The sequence below is a fragment of the Petromyzon marinus genome, unplaced genomic scaffold (assembly GCF_048934315.1).
Source record: "Petromyzon marinus isolate PM22_M1 ecotype Great Lakes invasive population unplaced genomic scaffold, UKy_Petmar_22M1.pri1.0 PM_G_Scaffold_36, whole genome shotgun sequence".
Classification (NCBI taxonomy): Eukaryota; Metazoa; Chordata; class Hyperoartia; order Petromyzontiformes; family Petromyzontidae; genus Petromyzon; species Petromyzon marinus.
Window position 1 is genome coordinate 1,342,063 of NW_027422939.1, and position 21,419 is coordinate 1,363,481.

The 21,419-nt window shown below is 47.4% G+C and overlaps 1 protein-coding gene across 1 annotated transcript in view; it reads left to right on the plus strand.

The window, feature by feature from the left end:
* Positions 1–1,543: 1,543 nt before the first annotated feature.
* The window catches only part of LOC142915882 (uncharacterized), a 31,507-nt gene continuing 11,631 nt past the window's right edge, over positions 1,544–21,419 (plus strand). The window contains exons 1-4 of the mRNA XM_076061520.1: positions 1,544–1,642; positions 9,155–9,268; positions 11,500–11,579; positions 18,063–18,227. Of these exons, the coding sequence (XP_075917635.1) occupies positions 9,208–9,268; positions 11,500–11,579; positions 18,063–18,227 (306 nt within the window). The 5' untranslated portion in view covers positions 1,544–1,642; positions 9,155–9,207. The remainder of the gene's footprint in view (positions 1,643–9,154; positions 9,269–11,499; positions 11,580–18,062; positions 18,228–21,419) is intronic.

Genomic DNA, 21,419 nt, shown 5'->3' on the forward strand with positions numbered 1-21,419 from the left:
TTGACAATGTGTCTAGCTTAGTGGTCTAATCACCACACCGTGGTGTTGTTGTTGAGTGATTCACTTGGGGCCTTGACAATGTGTCTAGCTTAGTGGTCTAATCACCACACAGTGTTGTTGTTGTTGAGTGATCCACTTGGGGCCTTGACAATGTGTCTAGCTTAGTGGTCTAATCACCACACCGTGGTGTTGTTGTTGTTGAGTGATTCACTTGGGGCCTTGACAATGTGACTAGCTTAGTGGTCTAATCACCACACCGTGTAGTTGTTGTTGAGTGATTCACTTGGGGCCTTGACAATGTGTCTAGCTTAGTGGTCTAATCACCACACCATGTTGTTGTTGAGTGATTCACTTGGGGCCTTGACAATGTGTCTAGCTTAGTGGTCTAATCACCACACCGTGTTGTTGAGTGATTCACTTGGGGCCTTGACAATGTGTATAGCTTAGTGGTCTAATCACCACACAGTGTTGTTGTTGTTGAGTGATTCACTTGGGGCCTTGACAATGTGTCTAGCTTAGTGGTCTAATCACCACACCGTGTTGTTGTTGTTGTTGAGTGATTCACTTGGGGCCTTGACAATGTGTCTAGCTTAGTGGTCTAATCACCACACTGTGTAGTTGTTGTTGAGTGATTCACTTGGGGCCTTGACAATGTGTCTAGCTTAGTGGTCTAATCACCACACCATGTTGTTGTTGAGTGATTCACTTGTGGCCTTGACAATGTGTCTAGCTTAGTGGTCTAATCACCACACTGTGTTGTTGTTGTTGAGTGATTCACTTGGGACCTTGACAATGTGTCTAGCTTAGTGGTCTAATCACCACACCATGGTGTTGTTGTTGTTGAGTGATTCACTTGGGGCCTTGACAATGTGTCTAGCTTAGTGGTCTAATCACCACACCGTGTTGTTTTGTTGTTGTTGAGTGATTCACTTGGGGCCTTGACAATGTGTCTAGCTTAGTGGTCTAATCACCACACCGTGGTGTTGTTGTTGTTGTTGAGTGATTCACTTGGGGCCTTGACAATGTGTCTAGCTTAGTGGTCTAATCACCAGACCGTGTTGTTGTTGTTGATTGATTCACTTGGGGCCTTGACAATGCGTCTAGCTTAGTGGTCTAATCACCACACCGTGGTGTTCTTGTTGTTGTTGAGTGATTCACTTGGGGCCTTGACAATGTGTCTAGCTTAGTGGTCTAATCACCACACCGTGGTGTTGTTGTTGAGTGATTCACTTGGGGCCTTGACAATGTGTCTAGCTTAGTGGTCTAATCACCAATATTTAACAGGCGACGTTTCGGGTAACGGACCTTTATCGCACGGTGCACGACCGGCGAGAATCGATATCCGGTGAGCGTCTGTGGCATCGATTAAACGGGAATAGGCCGATTCTAAAGGAATCTACAACCTTCGATTCCTTTACTCTCGATTTAAAGAGTCGATTCTTGGCGCGCGAGCGTCACTATTCTACTCACGCAGCGCGGCTTGGTGGTGGAGGTTTTTATTTTTAAAAGTTTTAACTTTCACGTCTCGTTAAGTTGCTTTAGGAGTCTGTAGTTGTACGAAGTATACCGCAAGGCGTACAGGCCGCAACAATCGAGGCGACTCCTGCGCCTACAATCGCCGGCGGATCAAAGCATCGCGAAGGTTGATTTGGGCCTAACTCTATCATCATCTGTGCCAGACGTCACGATCATCATCATCATTACAGAGAGATTGTTCACGATCATCATTACAGAGAGAGATTGTTCACGATCATCATCATTACAGAGAGAGATTGTTCACGATCATCATCATTACAGAGAGAGATTGTTCACGATCATCATCATCATTACAGAGAGAGATTGTTCACGATCATCATCATTACAGAGAGAGATTGTTCACGATCATCATTACAGAGAGAGAGATTGTTCACGATCATCATCATTATGGAGAGAGAGATTGTTCACGATCAGCATTATTACAGAGAGAGATTGTTCACGATCATCATCATCATTACAGAGAGAGATTGTTCACGATCATCATCATTACAGAGAGAGATTGTTCACGATCATCATTACAGAGAGAGAGATTGTTCACGATCATCATCATTATGGAGAGAGAGATTGTTCACGATCAGCATTATTACAGAGAGAGATTGTTCACGATCATCATCATTACAGAGAGACATTGTTCACGATCATCATCATCATTACAGAGAGAGATTGTTCACGATCATCATCATCATTACAGAGAGACATTGTTCACGATCATCATCATCATTACAGAGAGATTGTTGAGTGATTCACTTGGGGCCTTGACAATGCGTCTAGCTTAATGGTCTAATCACCACACCTTGGTGTTGTTGTTGTTGAGTGATTCACTTGGGGCCTTGACAATGCGTCTAGCTTAGTGGTCTAATCACCACACCTTGGTGTTGTTGTTGAGTGATTCACTTGGGGCCTTGACAATGTGTCTAGCTTAGTGGTCTAATCACCACACCGTGGTGTTGTTGTTGTTGAGTGATTCACTTGGGGCCTTGACAATGCGTCTAGCTTAGTGGTCTAATCACCACACCGTGTTGGTGTTGTTGTTGAGTGATTCACTTGGGGCCTTGACAATGTGTCTAGCTTAGTGGTCTAATCACCACACCTTGGTGTTGTTGAGTGATTCACTTGGGGCCTTGACAATGTGTCTAGCTTAGTGTTCTAATCACCACACTGTGTTGTTGTTGTTGTTGAGTGATTCACTTGGGGCCTTGACAATGTGTCTAGCTTAGTGGTCTAATCACCACACCTTGGTGTTGTTGTTGTTGAGTGATTCACTTGGGGCCTTGACAATGTGTCTAGCTTAGTGGTCTAATCACCACACCGTGGTGTTGTTGTTGTTGAGTGATTCACTTGGGGCCTTGACAATGCGTCTAGCTTAGTGGTCTAATCACCACACCGTGGTGTTGTTGTTGTTGAGTGATTCACTTGGGGCCTTGACAATGCGTCTAGCTTAATGGTCTAATCACCACACCTTGGTGTTGTTGTTGAGTGATTCACTTGGGGCCTTGACAATGCGTCTAGCTTAGTGGTCTAATCACCACACCTTGGTGTTGTTGTTGAGTGATTCACTTGGGGCCTTGACAATGTGTCTAGCTTAGTGGTCTAATCACCACACCTTGGTGTTGTTGTTGTTGTTGAGTGATTCACTTGGGGCCTTGACAATGTGTCTAGCTTAGTGGTCTAATCACCACACCTTGGTGTTATTGTTGTTGAGTGATTCACTTGGGGCCTTGACAATGTGTCTAGCTTAGTGGTCTAATCACCACACAGTGTTGTTGTTGTTGTTGAGTGATTCACTTGGGGCCTTGACAATGTGTCTAGCTTAGTGGTCTAATCACCACACAGTGTTGTTGTTGTTGTTGAGTGATTCACTTGGGGCCTTGACAATGCGTCTAGCTTAGTGGTCTAATCACCACACCGTGGTGTTGTTGTTGTTGTTGGTGAGTAATTCACTTGGGGCCTTGACAATGTGTCTAGCTTAGTGGTCTAATCACCACACCGTGTTGTTGAGTGATTCACTTGGGGCCTTGACAATGTGTCTAGCTTAGTGGCCTAATCACCACACAGTGTTGTTGTTGTTGAGTGATTCACTTGGGGCCTTGACAATGTGTCTAGCTTAGTGGTCTAATCACCACACCTTGTTGTTGTTGAGTGATTCACTTGGGGCCTTGACAATGTGTCTAGCTTAGTGGTCTAATCACCACACTGTGGTGTTGTTGTTGAGTGATTCACTTGGGGCCTTGATAATGTGTCTAGCTTAGTGGTCTAATCACCACACAGTGTTGTTGTTGTTGAGTGATCCACTTGGGGCCTTGACAATGTGTCTAGCTTAGTGGTCTAATCACCACACCGTGGTGTTGTTGTTGTTGAGTGATTCACTTGGGGCCTTGACAATGTGACTAGCTTAGTAGTCTAATCACCACACCGTGTAGTTGTTGTTGAGTGATTCACTTGGGGCCTTGACAATGTGTCTAGCTTAGTGGTCTAATCACCACACCATGTTGTTGTTGAGTGATTCACTTGGGGCCTTGACAATGTGTCTAGCTTAGTGGTCTAATCACCACACCGTGTTGTTGAGTGATTCACTTGGGGCCTTGACAATGTGTCTAGCTTAGTGGTCTAATCACCACACAGTGTTGTTGTTGTTGAGTGATTCACTTGGGGCCTTGACAATGTGTCTAGCTTAGTGGTCTAATCACCACACCGTGTTGTTGTTGTTGTTGAGTGATTCACTTGGGGCCTTGACAATGTGTCTAGCTTAGTGGCCTAATCACCACACAGTGTTGTTGTTGTTGAGTGATTCACTTGGGGCCTTGACAATGTGTCTAGCTTAGTGGTCTAATCACCACACCTTGTTGTTGTTGAGTGATTCACTTGGGGCCTTGACAATGTGTCTAGCTTAGTGGTCTAATCACCACACTGTGGTGTTGTTGTTGAGTGATTCACTTGGGGCCTTGATAATGTGTCTAGCTTAGTGGTCTAATCACCACACAGTGTTGTTGTTGTTGAGTGATCCACTTGGGGCCTTGACAATGTGTCTAGCTTAGTGGTCTAATCACCACACCGTGGTGTTGTTGTTGTTGAGTGATTCACTTGGGGCCTTGACAATGTGACTAGCTTAGTAGTCTAATCACCACACCGTGTAGTTGTTGTTGAGTGATTCACTTGGGGCCTTGACAATGTGTCTAGCTTAGTGGTCTAATCACCACACCATGTTGTTGTTGAGTGATTCACTTGGGGCCTTGACAATGTGTCTAGCTTAGTGGTCTAATCACCACACCGTGTTGTTGAGTGATTCACTTGGGGCCTTGACAATGTGTCTAGCTTAGTGGTCTAATCACCACACAGTGTTGTTGTTGTTGAGTGATTCACTTGGGGCCTTGACAATGTGTCTAGCTTAGTGGTCTAATCACCACACCGTGTTGTTGTTGTTGTTGAGTGATTCACTTGGGGCCTTGACAATGTGTCTAGCTTAGTGGTCTAATCACCACACTGTGTAGTTGTTGTTGAGTGATTCACTTGGGGCCTTGACAATGTGTCTAGCTTAGTGGTCTAATCACCACACCATGTTGTTGTTGAGTGATTCACTTGTGGCCTTGACAATGTGTCTAGATTAGTGGTCTAATCACCACACTGTGTTGTTGTTGTTGAGTGATTCACTTGGGACCTTGACAATGTGTCTAGCTTAGTGGTCTAATCACCACACCATGGTGTTGTTGTTGTTGAGTGATTCACTTGGGGCCTTGACAATGTGTCTAGCTTAGTGGTCTAATCACCACACCGTGTTGTTTTGTTGTTGTTGAGTGATTCACTTGGGGCCTTGACAATGTGTCTAGCTTAGTGGTCTAATCACCACACCGTGGTGTTGTTGTTGTTGTTGAGTGATTCACTTGGGGCCTTGACAATGTGTCTAGCTTAGTGGTCTAATCACCAGACCGTGTTGTTGTTGTTGATTGATTCACTTGGGGCCTTGACAATGCGTCTAGCTTAGTGGTCTAATCACCACACCGTGGTGTTCTTGTTGTTGTTGAGTGATTCACTTGGGGCCTTGACAATGTGTCTAGCTTAGTGGTCTAATCACCACACCGTGGTGTTGTTGTTGAGTGATTCACTTGGGGCCTTGACAATGTGTCTAGCTTAGTGGTCTAATCACCACACCGTGTTGTTTTGTTGTTGTTGAGTGATTCACTTGGGGCCTTGACAATGCGTCTAGCTTAGTGGTCTAATCACCACACCTTGGTGTTGTTGTTGTTGAGTGATTCACTAGGGGCCTTGACAATGCGTCTAGCTTAGTGGTCTAATCACCACACCTTGGTGTTGTTGTTGAGTGATTCACTTGGGGCCTTGACAATGTGTCTAGCTTAGTGGTCTAATCACCACACCTTGGTGTTGTTGTTGTTGTTGAGTGATTCACTTGGGGCCTTGACAATGTGTCTAGCTTAGTGGTCTAATCACCACACCTTGGTGTTGTTGTTGTTGAGTGATTCACTTGGGGCCTTGACAATGTGTCTAGCTTAGTGGTCTAATCACCACACAGTGTTGTTGTTGTTGTTGAGTGATTCACTTGGGGCCTTGACAATGTGTCTAGCTTAGTGGTCTAATCACCACACAGTGTTGTTGTTGTTGTTGAGTGATTCACTTGGGGCCTTGACAATGCGTCTAGCTTAGTGGTCTAATCACCACACCGTGGTGTTGTTGTTATTGGTGAGTAATTCACTTGGGGCCTTGACAATGTGTCTAGCTTAGTGGTCTAATCACCACACCGTGTTGTTGAGTGATTCACTTGGGGCCTTGACAATGTGTCTAGCTTAGTGGCCTAATCACCACACAGTGTTGTTGTTGTTGAGTGATTCACTTGTGGCCTTGACAATGTGTCTAGCTTAGTGGTCTAATCACCACACCTTGTTGTTGTTGAGTGATTCACTTGGGGCCTTGACAATGTGTCTAGCTTAGTGGTCTAATCACCACACCGTGGTGTTGTTGTTGAGTGATTCACTTGGGGCCTTGACAATGTGTCTAGCTTAGTGGTCTAATCACCACACAGTGTTGTTGTTGTTGAGTGATCCACTTGGGGCCTTGACAATGTGTCTAGCTTAGTGGTCTAATCACCACACCGTGGTGTTGTTGTTGTTGAGTGATTCACTTGGGGCCTTGACAATGTGTCTAGCTTAGTGGTCTAATCACCACACCGTGTAGTTGTTGTTGAGTGATTCACTTGGGGCCTTGACAATGTGTCTAGCTTAGTGGTCTAATCACCACACCATGTTGTTGTTGAGTGATTCACTTGGGGCCTTGACAATGTGTCTAGCTTAGTGGTCTAATCACCACACCGTGTTGTTGAGTGATTCACTTGGGGCCTTGACAATGTGTCTAGCTTAGTGGTCTAATCACCACACAGTGTTGTTGTTGTTGAGTGATTCACTTGGGGCCTTGACAATGTGTCTAGCTTAGTGGTCTAATCACCACACCGTGTTGTTGTTGTTGTTGAGTGATTCACTTGGGGCCTTGACAATGTGTCTAGCTTAGTGGTCTAATCACCACACCGTGTAGTTGTTGTTGAGTGATTCACTTGGGGCCTTGACAATGTGTCTAGCTTAGTGGTCTAATCACCACACCATGTTGTTGTTGAGTGATTAACTTGTGGCCTTGACAATGTGTCTAGCTTAGTGGTCTAATCACCACACTGTGTTGTTGTTGTTGAGTGATTCACTTGGGACCTTGACAATGTGTCTAGCTTAGTGGTCTAATCACCACACCATGGTGTTGTTGTTGTTGAGTGATTCACTTGGGGCCTTGACAATGTGTCTAGCTTAGTGGTCTAATCACCACACCGTGTTGTTTTGTTGTTGTTGAGTGATTCACTTGGGGCCTTGACAATGTGTCTAGCTTAGTGGTCTAATCACCACACCGTGGTGTTGTTGTTGTTGTTGAGTGATTCACTTGGGGCCTTGACAATGTGTCTAGCTTAGTGGTCTAATCACCAGACCGTGTTGTTGTTGTTGATTGATTCACTTGGGGCCTTGACAATGCGTCTAGCTTAGTGGTCTAATCACCACACCGTGGTGTTCTTGTTGTTGTTGAGTGATTCACTTGGGGCCTTGACAATGTGTCTAGCTTAGTGGTCTAATCACCACACCGTGGTGTTGTTGTTGAGTGATTCACTTGGGGCCTTGACAATGTGTCTAGCTTAGTGGTCTAATCACCACACCGTGTTGTTGTTGTTGAGTGATTCACTTCGGGCCTTCCAACACCGCCGGCGATGATTATCTCAACCGGTTCTGGGACTCCCCTAGGTCGACTCAGCCTCAAATGAGTAGCTGGTGTAGCGGTGTGTAGTAGTAAAACATCGCTAGCACTGGGGAGACAAAGGCGGCCGGGCGTGGTGCTGGCCACCCACCCCCCTCGTGTGCCACAGTGCCGGTAGCCTTCATAGCTGCTGCTCGCTAACAGCACTTGCCCCTACAGCCTGTTACAGGCTACACGGTGTGGGATCTTTGTGTTATTGTTTGGTGTAAACATGTCAACATGTTGTGAAATTCTATTCCCGTGGACGTCGAGGGGATGGCCATACCCTGGGCACGCCAGGTGAAGGCAGTGGCAGCAAGTATTCAAATCGCCATCACTTTCCATCTCTTTGGGGGGGGTTTGAGTGTTTCCCCCTCGCACGCCACGTGGAGTTTTCTCCCGGTGCTGCGATTTCCTCCCACACGTGTATAATAACAATAATAAGCACAACTGTTATTACATCTTAAAATAAAATAAAAACTAAATGCAGGACACTTAAGAAAAAACAAATTTCACTCGATGTGGCTCTTGGATCAATAGGCACGTGTCAGCTAATTATAGCATTGTGTGGTCACAATGATCAGGAGCACGGGGTAGGCCTTACGTTGAGGGAACTCCATTTGAAGAACTTTGATGTTAAGCTAGATTCATCTTCTTTGGTTCTTTCGGTAAAGTCACCACCACGTAGAATGAGAATAAAATAATAAATTAATAAAATAAAATAACACGATAAAATTCTCACGACGTTTCGGCCACAACACAAGTGGCCTTCATCAGGTGAAGGGACAGCGCTCGCTCCAGCGCTGTCCTCTAGACAGTCTCGTCCCTTCATCTGATGAAGGCCACTTGTGTTGTGGCCGAAACGTCGTGAGAATTTTATTGTGTTATTTTATTTTATCAATTTATTATTTTATTCTCTTTCTACGTGATGGTGACTTTACCGAAAGAACCAAAGAAGATGAATCCTTGCAGTCACGAAAGCTTTAAATCGACAAATGAATCTAGATTCTCATTGTCAGTGCAGCAAAGCACAAAATCAATACAGTAACACCATGAAAATACAATTACCGATTGACGTATTGGGAAACTTGTTGCATTCGTATTTTTGAAAAATGTAAAAATTGCAGCAACAACGCTGTTTGCCCCCACCTCCATTAACGCTACAGCGTAAACAGACGGGCGGTGGCAATTAAAAAAAATGATTCCCATTTAAACTTGTAAGTTGCTTTGCCGAGAGATCTCGCTGGTGCCATCTGGATTGCTCTGCAGCAGTGGCGCTGTCTTAATAAATTCCACATTTGTTTTTTTCTTGCGTGCACGTACACGGTGTCTGTGCGTCATGCAGGAAGACGGCTATCGGAGGAGTGTGCAAAGAATACAACATGGAGGGGAACGACAATGAAACCTTCAGCCGAAATTTGGGCAGCAGTTTTTCCACGCTCCCCGACTTCAAAATACGGTGCATCTTGGGCAGTGTTTCAGAGAATGAACGAGGTCACCGTCAATCTAGGCAGGTCCGGGAGCCATCGAGCCGTGGCCAGAGTCAGCTAGGGCAAGGTCGCGGTCAAACGGGGCCATTCCAGGTGATGTTGGGTCACGGGTGGTGTCAGATGGGACAAGGTGAAGGTCAATCTGGTGGGCAAATCCAGGGGCCATCGGTTCAAGGTTGGGGTAATAAAGGGCAGGGTCAGCCGGGGGAAGGCGACGGAGTGGCAATTCAAGGCCACAATCAGCCAGGGCAGGGGCCTTCGATTCAAGGTTGGGGTAATAAAGGGCAGGGTCAGCCGGGGGAAGGCGACGGAGTGGCAATTCAAGGCCACAATCAGCCAGGGCAGGGGCCATCGACTCAAGGTTGGGGTAATAAAGGGCAGGGTCAGCCGGGGGAAGGCGACGGAGTGGCAATTCAAGGCCACAATCAGCCAGGGCAGAGCCAATATCACGACGGGAAAAAAAAACCCCAATTGGGCCGAGGTCAGACTCAGCCAAAACAGGGTCAGCGTCAACCCGAGCAGGGCCAGGGACTGTCAGGGCACGCCCATGGTCTGCTGGGGCAAGGCCGAGGTCAACCTAATCAGGGCCTGAGTCAGCCAAGGCAATCTCATTGTCCACTGGGCCAAGTCCAGGAGCCATTGGGTCACGCTTGGGGTCAACTTGGACAAGGTCAAGTGGGTCGTGGTGAAACTGGACAGGTTCAACAAGGTCAAGCACAGAGGATGCTATTGCAAGGTCAGTCAACTTGGTCATGGTCAAGGGACACCGCCAAGGTCAAGGTATTCCTTTCAGCTGTAGATCATGGCCCCGTGTATCGCCTGGCTCCAATCTGTAAACCAATCGCGCCGCGTATTTTACTTAAAACGATCTCAATCCTCCGATGTCCACATTGATCGCCGAGCACGAATTCCGCTTGCGCTTTTCAACCGGCGTTTAACGTCAGAAGTACGGTGCGGTGCTCTGCTTAGTCATTGACGATAACGATGGTTAGGCAGCGCTTGCCCCAGGAACGCAAGAGGCGGTACGTCCGTCACGCCGCGATGAAAAGCGGCTCGGCCTAGGTGTGCGTGCCTAGGGCAGGTGGACCGCGTTGGCTAGGAGACGTTAACTACCTCGCCTGGTACGCAGGAGGGTCGTGGGTTCGATCCCGACCCCTGACGCCTGTTGCTGTGTATTTGGAGTTTGCGTGTCTCTCTCTCATCATCATCATCACGGTGGCTAGGAGACGTTAACTACCTCGCCCGGTACGCAGGAGGTCGTGGGTTCGATCCCGACCCCTGACGCCTGTTGCTGTGTATTTGGAGTTTGCGTGTCTCTCTCTCATCATCATCATCACGGTGGCTAGGAGATGTTAACTACCTCGCCCGGTACGCAGGAGGGTCGTGGGTTCGATCCCAACCCTGACGCCTGTTGCTGTGTATTTGGAGTTTGCGTGTCTCTCTCTCATCATCATCATCATCACGCTGGCTAGGAGATGTTAACTACCTCGCCCGGTACGCAGGAGGGGCATGGGTTCGATCCCGACCCCTGACGCCCGTGCGTTTGAAAGTTTGCGCGTTCTCCCCACGGCGGTGTTGATGTTGCTCCATGCCCTGCGTTGTTTCCCCGCGCATTTAGAAAAACGTGACGTTTAAGAGTAATGCGGCTGATATACATTGACACGTGGTGATGAACCACTTTGTTGAGCTTATCAACTGTGGCCAGGTCGCTTCTGAACAAGAGCTACGTATCCGAGCGGGCTCTTACGTGGTAAAATAACAAGTTTAGTTTCGTTTAGTTGATGGGTTCCTTTAATGCTGGCTTTTGTCTCCAAAGTTTTTTTGGGAAAAAACTTTTGGTCAGTTCGCCGATTTTTCTACAGGGCAAGCACTTTATATCAGAACGCAATTTTACTGAAGATTTATTCATATTTATGATGCTCATCATAACCTCTCATTGCCGACAGACACCCCGACTGAGCTGAGCACTAAACCTCAGTTGGAAAGTTCTAAAAAGCGATACGTGTGTCAACGTGTACCAATGTACATCTCGTGCGGTGCTATTATGAACGATGTACTTTAATACTCTTTGGTTCTATTGGGTAAAGTCACGTAGGTGAAAATAAACCCAATAGAACCAAAGAGTATGGATCCTAGCAGTCACGAAAGCTTTAAATCTAGGATGTACTTTAACTTAATTGTGCGCAATTTTTGTTCGCAGCTCAAGCAAACATCACTGAGCAGCATCAACCTCGGCAGAGCACGCCACCGCCGCCGCCGCTGCCGCTTGATGGGCAAGAGGCAAGATGACTCGCTGATCACATTGAAACGTGTCCACAGATGTGCATCGTTATTTCACATTAATAATACGGTCATTCTAAGAAAATACCGATTCATCTAGTTTCATATTCTCGGTTCTTTCGGTAAAGTCACCACGTAGAAGGGAAACGATACAATAATAAAAATATAAAACAATAAAATTATCGCGACGTTTCAAACATCTGAACAAGCTGCCAAATCGCTCTCCGTGGTACTGACGTTTAAAAAAAACTTTTTTCAAATTTTCTTGCTGTGGTTTTCACACCTGACGATGATCGCTGCTTGTGTTGCAGTCGAAACGTCGTGATAATTTTATTGTTTCCCTTTCTACGTGGCGGTGACTTTACCGAAAGAACCGAGAATGTGAATCACTGCAGTCGTGAAAGCTTCAAGTGAAAATTTATTTAGTTTCACGAAGCTTGGGGCTGCTGCCACGGTGCGCAATGGTTCAGCACGCTGGACTTGCGGTCCACAAGGTCGTGATGTCCAGGCGTGCCAGGTTTAATAGGCACGTGTCTACAATGTCCCACCTCTGTCCACTCTGCAGTATATATTGGTACACCGCAGTTGAATGGCAGGCCGCATGTGGTGGGGTAAAGTGTGGGTACTACCATCACTTCCAAGACGTCTCCCCAGCGTGGAGGAGTTCAGCCCCTAGTGAGGGTTTCTCTACCAAGACGTCTTGAACAGCGTGGAAGAGTTCAGCCCCTAGTGAGGGTGTCTTTACCAAGACGTCTTGAACAGCGTGGAAGAGTTCAGCCCCTAGTGAGGGCTTCTCTACCAAGACATCTTGAACAGCGTGGAAGAGTTCAGTCTCTAGTGAGGGTTTCTCTTCCAAGACATCTTGAACAGCGTGGAAGAGTTCAGCCCCTAGTGAGGGTTTCTCTTCCAAGACGTCTTGAACAGCGTGGAAGAGTTCAGCCCCTAGTGAGGGTTTCTCTTCCAAGACGTCTTGAACAGCGTGGAAGAGTTCAGCCCCTAGTGAGGGTTTCTCTTCCAAGATGTCTTGAACAGCGTGGAAGAGTTCATCCCCTAGTGAGGGTTTCTCTACCAAGACGTCTTGAACAGCGTGGAAGAGTTCAGCCCCTAGTGAGGGTTCCTCTACCAATACGTCTTGAACGGCGTGGAAGAGTTCAGCCCCTAGTGAGGGTTTCACTTCCAAGACGTCTTGAACAGCGTGGAAGAGTTCAGCCCCTAGTGAGGGTTTCTCTACCAAGACGTCTTGAACGGCGTGGAAGAGTTCAGCCCCTAGTGAGGGTTCCTCTACCAAGACGTCTTGAACAGCGTGGAAGAGTTCAGCCCCTAGTGAGGGTTTCTCTTCCTTTAAGACGTCTTGAACAGCGTGGAAGAGTTCAGCCCCTAGTGAGGGTTTCTCTTCCAAGACGTCTTGAACAGCGTGGAAGAGTTCAGCCCCTAGTGAGGGTTTCTCTACCAAGACATCTTGAACAGCGTGGAAGAGTTCAGCCCCTAGTGAGGGTTTCTCTTCCAAGACGTCTTGAACAGCGTGGAAGAGTTCAGCCCCTAGTGAGGGTTCCTCTACCAAGACGTCTTGAACAGCGTGGAAGAGTTCAGCCCCTAGTGAGGGTTTCTCTACCAAGACGTCTTGAACAGCGTGGAAGAGTTCAGCCCCTAGTGAGGGTTTCTCTTCCAAGACGTCTTGAACAGCGTGGAAGAGTTCAGCCCCTAGTGAGGGTTTCTCTTCCAAGATGTCTTGAACAGCGTGGAAGAGTTCAGCCCCTAGTGAAGGTTTCTCTACCAAGACGTCTTGAACAGCGTGGAAGAGTTCAGCCCCTAGTGAGGGTTCCTCTACCAAGACGTCTTGAACGGCGTGGAAGAGTTCAGCCCCTAGTGAGGGTTTCACTTCCAAGGCGTCTTGAACAGCGTGGAAGAGTTCAGCCCCTAGTGAGGGTTTCTCTACCAAGACGTCTTGAACGGCGTGGAAGAGTTCAGCCCCTAGTGAGGGTTCCTCTACCAAGACGTCTTGAACAGCGTGGAAGAGTTCAGCCCCTAGTGAGGGTTTCTCTTCCTTTAAGACGTCTTGAACAGCGTGGAAGAGTTCAGCCCCTAGTGAGGGTTTCTCTTCCAAGACGTCTTGAACAGCGTGGAAGAGTTCAGCCCCTAGTGAGGGTTTCTCTACGAAGACGTCTTGAACAGCGTGGAAGAGTTCAGCCCCTAGTGAGGGTTTCTCTTCCAAGACGTCTTGAACAGCGTGGAAGAGTTCAGCCCCTAGTGAGGGCTTCTCTACCAAGACATCTTGAACAGCGTGGAAGAGTTCAGTCTCTAGTGAGGGTTTCTCTACCAAGACATCTTGAACAGCGTGGAAGAGTTCAGCCCCTAGTGAGGGTTTCTCTTCCAAGACGTCTTGAACAGCGTGGAAGAGTTCAGCCCCTAGTGAGGGTTCCTCTACCAAGACGTCTTGAACAGCGTGGAAGAGTTCAGCCACTAGTGAGGGTTCCTCTACCAAGACGTCTTGAACAGCGTGGAAGAGTTCAGCCCCTAGTGAGGGTTTCTCTACCAAGAGGTCTTGAACAGCGTGGAAGAGTTCAGCCCCTAGTGAGGGTTTCTCTTCCAAGACGTCTTGAACAGCGTGGAAGAGTTCAGCCCCTAGTGAGGGTTTCTCTTCCAAGATGTCTTGAACAGCGTGGAAGAGTTCAGCCCCTAGTGAGGGTTTCTCTACCAAGACGTCTTGAACAGCGTGGAAGAGTTCAGCCCCTAGTGAGGGTTCCTCTACCAAGACGTCTTGAACGGCGTGGAAGAGTTCAGCCCCTAGTGAGGGTTTCACTTCCAAGACGTCTTGAACAGCGTGGAAGAGTTCAGCCCCTAGTGAGGGTTTCTCTACCAAGACGTCTTGAACGGCGTGGAAGAGTTCAGCCCCTAGTGAGGGTTCCTCTACCAAGACGTCTTGAACAGCGTGGAAGAGTTCAGCCCCTAGTGAGGGTTTCTCTTCCAAGACGTCTTGAACAGCGTGGAAGAGTTCAGCCCCTAGTGAGGGTTTCTCTTCCAAGACGTCTTGAACAGCGTGGAAGAGTTTAGCCCTTAGTGAGGGTTTCTCTTCCACGACGTCTTGAACAGCGTGGAAGAGTTTAGCCCCTAGTGAGGGTTTCTCTTCCAAGATGTCTTGAACAGCGTGGAAGAGTTCATCCCCTAGTGAGGGTTTCTCTACCAAGACGTCTTGAACAGCGTGGAAGAGTTCAGCCCCTAGTGAGGGTTCCTCTACCAAGACGTCTTGAACGGCGTGGAAGAGTTCAGCCCCTAGTGAGGGTTTCACTTCCAAGACGTCTTGAACAGCGTGGAAGAGTTCAGCCCCTAGTGAGGGTTTCTCTACCAAGACGTCTTGAACGGCATGGAAGAGTTCAGCCCCTAGTGAGGGTTCCTCTACCAAGACGTCTTGAACAGCGTGGAAGAGTTCAGCCCCTAGTGAGGGTTTCTCTTCCTTTAAGACGTCTTGAACAGCGTGGAAGAGTTCAGCCCCTAGTGAGGGTTTCTCTTCCAAGACGTCTTGAACAGCGTGGAAGAGTTCAGCCCCTAGTGAGGGTTTCTCTACCAAGACATCTTGAACAGCGTGGAAGAGTTCAGCCCCTAGTGAGGGTTTCTCTTCCAAGACGTCTTGAACAGCGTGGAAGAGTTCAGCCCCTAGTGAGGGTTCCTCTACCAAGACGTCTTGAACAGCGTGGAAGAGTTCAGCCCCTAGTGAGGGTTTCTCTACCAAGACGTCTTGAACAGCGTGGAAGAGTTCAGCCCCTAGTGAGGGTTTCTCTTCCAAGACGTCTTGAACAGCGTGGAAGAGTTCAGCCCCTAGTGAGGGTTTCTCTTCCAAGATGTCTTGAACAGCGTGGAAGAGTTCAGCCCCTAGTGAAGGTTTCTCTACCAAGACGTCTTGAACAGCGTGGAAGAGTTCAGCCCCTAGTGAGGGTTCCTCTACCAAGACGTCTTGAACGGCGTGGAAGAGTTCAGCCCCTAGTGAGGGTTTCACTTCCAAGGCGTCTTGAACAGCGTGGAAGAGTTCAGCCCCTAGTGAGGGTTTCTCTACCAAGACGTCTTGAACGGCGTGGAAGAGTTCAGCCCCTAGTGAGGGTTCCTCTACCAAGACGTCTTGAACAGCGTGGAAGAGTTCAGCCCCTAGTGAGGGTTTCTCTTCCTTTAAGACGTCTTGAACAGCGTGGAAGAGTTCAGCCCCTAGTGAGGGTTTCTCTTCCAAGACGTCTTGAACAGCGTGGAAGAGTTCAGCCCCTAGTGAGGGTTTCTCTACGAAGACGTCTTGAACAGCGTGGAAGAGTTCAGCCCCTAGTGAGGGTTTCTCTTCCAAGACGTCTTGAACAGCGTGGAAGAGTTCAGCCCCTAGTGAGGGCTTCTCTACCAAGACATCTTGAACAGCGTGGAAGAGTTCAGTCTCTAGTGAGGGTTTCTCTACCAAGACATCTTGAACAGCGTGGAAGAGTTCAGCCCCTAGTGAGGGTTTCTCTTCCAAGACGTCTTGAACAGCGTGGAAGAGTTCAGCCCCTAGTGAGGGTTCCTCTACCAAGACGTCTTGAACAGCGTGGAAGAGTTCAGCCACTAGTGAGGGTTCCTCTACCAAGACGTCTTGAACAGCGTGGAAGAGTTCAGCCCCTAGTGAGGGTTTCTCTACCAAGAGGTCTTGAACAGCGTGGAAGAGTTCAGCCCCTAGTGAGGGTTTCTCTTCCAAGACGTCTTGAACAGCGTGGAAGAGTTCAGCCCCTAGTGAGGGTTTCTCTTCCAAGATGTCTTGAACAGCGTGGAAGAGTTCAGCCCCTAGTGAGGGTTTCTCTACCAAGACGTCTTGAACAGCGTGGAAGAGTTCAGCCCCTAGTGAGGGTTCCTCTACCAAGACGTCTTGAACGGCGTGGAAGAGTTCAGCCCCTAGTGAGGGTTTCACTTCCAAGACGTCTTGAACAGCGTGGAAGAGTTCAGCCCCTAGTGAGGGTTTCTCTACCAAGACGTCTTGAACAGCGTGGAAGAGTTCAGCCCCTAGTGAGGGTTCCTCTACCAAGACGTCTTGAACAGCGTGGAAGAGTTCAGCCCCTAGTGAGGGTTTCTCTACCAAAACGTCTTGAACAGCGTGGAAGAGTTCAGCCCCTAGTGAGGGTTTCTCTTCCAAGACGTCTTGAACAGCGTGGAAGAGTTCAGCCCCTAGTGAGGGTTTCTCTTCCAAGACGTCTCCCCAGCGTGGAAGAGTTCAGCCCCTAGTGAGGGTTTCTCTACCAAGACGTCTTGAACAGCGTGGAAGAGTTCAGCCCCTAGTGAGGGTTTCTCTTCCAAGACGTCTTGAACAGCGTGGAAGAGTTCAGCCCCTAGTGAGGGTTTCTCTACCAAGACGTCTTGAACAGCATGGAAGAGTTCAGCCCCTAGTCAGGGTTTCTCTAACCAAGACGTCTTGAACAGCGTGGAAGAGTTCAGCCCCTAGTGAGGGTTTCTCTTCCTTTAAGACGTCTTGAACAGCGTGGAAGAGTTCAGCCCCTAGTGAGGGTTTCTCTACGAAGACGTCTTGAACTGCGTGGAAGAGTTCAGCCCTTAGTGAGGGTTTCTCTTCCAAGACGTCTTGAACAGCGTGGAAGAGTTCAGCCCCTAGTGAGGGTTTCTCTACCAAGACGTCTTGAACAGCGTGGAAGAGTTCAGCCCCTAGGGAGGGTTTCTCTTCCAAGACGTCTTGAACAGCGTGGAAGAGTTCAGCCCCTAGTGAGGGTTTCTCTACCAAGACGTCTCCCCAGCGTGGAAGAGTTCAGCCCCTAGGGAGGGTTTCTCTTCCAAGACGTCTTGAACAGCGTGGAAGAGTTCAGCCCCTAGTGAGGGTTTCTCTACCAAGACGTCTCCCCAGCGTGGAAGAGTTCAGCCCCTAGTGAGGGTTTCTCTTCCAAGACGTCTTGAACAGCGTGGAAGAGTTCAGCCTCTACTGAGCGCCCTCTAGTGGAGGCCCTTTTGCCAGCAGTGATTACGATCAAACAATTTCAGATCTGCGCCTTAAACATTTTTACGTTCACAGCACTTGGCAAAGACGTTTTAAGGGAAAGTTAATTTAAAAAATAAAAAAACCGTGTATTTGTGCTTGTACATGACTTGATCGAGTTTTCGGTTGAAATGGAGTAATAATAATCAGTTCAACACGTAGGCTTTCACGACCAATTATATTCGTATAATAAATGTTTTTTGGGTTATATCGCGTAAAGTATGAATGTGTAAATGTTGTGGATTTACTCTCCGACACACCGGTGGGCCGAAGTAGTAATTCACTGGCGCGTTTTGTTTACGTGACAAACCTCACTGGCTGGGTCGGGTGGTGGAGGGTAACGACACACACTTACGCGAGCCAACCCAAGAACGTTTATCGCGAATGATCGGTCATCGGGCAGCGGAAAATCTTGATGTGTTCACGACACTACGGCTTGGGAAGCTGCTGACACACGCTCCTCATGCCGTGTGTTGTGTTTGGTTGTTTTTTTTTCTTCGCAGAATAAAGATCACGTGTCAAGGACGTACAATTCTTTGCGCTGTGAAATGAACAAGTTGAACATGTGGAAGGTCAGAGTTCACTCTGAGCTCAGCAAAAAGGAGGAAGCTGTCAGAATGGCCCAGGAGACGGCCGACGCTCTGCAGAAATCAACTCGACAAACACAGGTGGGTAGCAGCAGCAGTAAGTGGTCTCATTTCTCTAAAGCAGTGCTTCTCAGTGTGGTCACTCACCCCCGGTATCACCGGTGGTCCACCACGCTCCTCCGGGTGGTCCTCAGGGCTGTGAGTAACACAGGTGGGCAACAGCAGCAGCAGTAAGTGGTCTTATTTCTCTAAAGCAGTGCTTCTCACAGTGTGGTCACCCTCCCTCCCTCCCCCGTACCACCGGTGGTCCTCCATGCTCCTCCGGGTGGTCGCGGGGTTGTGACGCAGGCTGATCCGGAGAGTAATTACAATGTACGTCATTATTATTATTAAATTAAATTCGTGATATTTAAAAATTAGGTGAGGAAAAACGACCTTAACCCTCGGGTCTAAATGCGCCCCCCCTAAAAAAAAACCTCGTAGCTGCGTTTAAAAAAATAAAGCGTTTGTATTCCCGTAATATGAGTGATTTAGTGTTACTGCTATTTAGAGAAACAAGCGAATGGCTGAGTTGGTTTGCGGGCCGACGACTTGTCGAGTTTCCGCGGAGTATTTGTGCATTGCGCGCGGTCATTCTCTTGGCCTTTAATCTTTGGTTACTTCGGTAAAGTCACGTGGTAGGTATAAAGATGATAAAATGTCCACGACGTTTCGATCGCAACACCTCAAGCGCTTTGTCCTAGGGCGGTAAAAAAAAGTAATCCCTGCAGTGGAACTGCTGAACCAGCGAGAGAGTCCTGTCACAACAACAACAACAACAGCAGCAGCAAGAGGTTTAATTTTTATTTTCGCCTGAGGACGACCGCCGCCTGTGGTGTCGCGATGGAAACGTCGTGATTTGATTTATTATTTTGTGTTGTATTTTTATACGCGCTACGCGACTTTACTTGAATGAAAGCAAAGACTGTGGATTCCTGCGGTGACGAAAAACTTCAAATCTCTTAGTCTTATTAAATTTTTATTTAAATATTTCGTGACTGCAGGGATTCATATTCTTGGTTCTTTCGGTAAAGTCACCGCCACGTAGAAGGGAATCAATAAAATAATAAAAATTTAAAACGATCAAATTATCATGACGTTTCGACTGCAACGCAAGCGATCATCGTCAGGTGTGAAAACCACAGCAAGAAAACAATTTTCACCGCCGCTCTTTAAAAAAAAATTCTTGCTGTGGTTTTCACACCTGATGATGATTGCTTGTGTTGCAGTCGAAACGTCGTGAGACTTTTATTGTTTGATATTTTTTATTATTTTATTGTTTCCCTTCTACGTGGTGGTGACTTTACCGAATGAACCAAAGATTATGGATTCCTGCAGTGACGTAAACTTCAAATCTCTTCTTCGTCTTCTTCTTGATTCTTTCGGTAAAGTCGCCACGTAGAAGGGAAAAAATAAAATAATAAAAATTTAAAACAATAAAATTCTCACGACGTTTCGACTGCAACGCAAGCGATCATCATCAGGTGTGAAAACCACCGCAAGAAAAAAATGTCACCGCCACTTTTTTAAAATTTTCTTGCTGTGGTTTTCACACCTGACGATGATTGCTTGTGTTGCCATCGAAACGTCGTGAGAATTATATTGTTTTATATTTTTATTACTTTATTGTTTCCCTTCTACGTGGTGACTTTACCGAAAGAACCAAAAATAAATCTCTTAGTCTTGTCGACTAAAGCAGTGAAACGCTTTCATTCAATGTTGGTGTGAGTGGCTCCTCATTTCTCCAAACCCAAACATTTATTGTCAGCTAATCGGTAAACTTCATCAATCTTTTGACGTAGACACGTAGCCAATGATCAGGTTTGGTTTTCCTCAGTGCACTGTGTGTATGTTGAACTTCTTTCACACCGTACGTAGCCAACCGTGCTGTGTGTGTATATTGAACATCTTTCACACCGTACGTAGCCAACCGTGCTACGTGTGTGTATGTTGAACATCTTTCACACCGTGCGTAGCCAACCATGCTACGTGTGTGTATGTTGAACTTCTTTCACACCGTACGTAGCCAACCGTGCTACGTGTGTGTATGTTGAACATCTTTCACACCGTACGTAGCCAACCGTGCTATGTGTGTGTATGTTGAACTTCTTTCACACCGTACGTAGCCAACCGTGCTATGTGTGTGTGTGTATGTTGAACTTCTTTCACACCGTACGTAGCCAACCGTGCTATGTGTGTGTATGTTGAACATCTTTCACACCGTACGTAGCCAACCGTGCTACGTGTGTGTATGTTGAACTTCTTTCACACCGTACGTAGCCAACCGTGCTACGTGTGTGTATGTTGAACATCTTTCACACCGTGCGTAGCCAACCATGCTACGTGTGTGTATGTTGAACTTCTTTCACACCGTACGTAGCCAACCGTGCTACGTGTGTGTATGTTGAACATCTTTCACACCGTACGTAGCCAACCGTGCTATGTGTGTGTATGTTGAACTTCTTTCACACCGTACGTAGCCAACCGTGCTATGTGTGTGTGTGTATGTTGAACTTCTTTCACACCGTACGTAGCCAACCGTGCTATGTGTGTGTATGTTGAACATCTTTCACACCGTACGTAGCCAACCGTGCTACGTGTGTGTATGTTGAACTTCTTTCACACCGTACGTAGCCAACCGTGCTACGTGTGTGTGTATGTTGAACTTCTTTATACACCGTACGTAGCCAACCGTGCTATGTGTGTGTTTGTTGAACTTCTTTCACACCGTACGTAGCCACCTGTGCTATGTGTGTGTATGTTGAACTTCTTTCACACCGTACGTAGCCAACCGTGCTACGTGTGTGTATGTTGAACTTCTTTCACACCGTACGTAGCCAACCGTGCTATGTGTGTGTGTATGTTGAACATCTTTCACACCGTACGTAGCCAACCGTGCTACGTGTGTGTATGTGGAACATCTTTCACACCGTACGTAGCCAACCGTGCTGTGTGTGTGTTTGTTGAACTTCTTTCACACCGTACGTAGCCAACCGTGCTATGTGTGTGTATGTTGAACATCTTTCACACAGTACGTAGCCAACCGTGCTACGTGTGTGTATGTTGAACTTCTTTCACACCGTACGTAGCCAACCGTGCTCAATGGGAGATGCAGTGGCATCTCAAATAACGTTGCTACATTTGCATATTGTTTCAGACTCATTAATTTCGTCTGGTTATAATCACGATTAGGTTGTTTTTGTGGATTCCCCATAGTCATCATTATGATTGGTA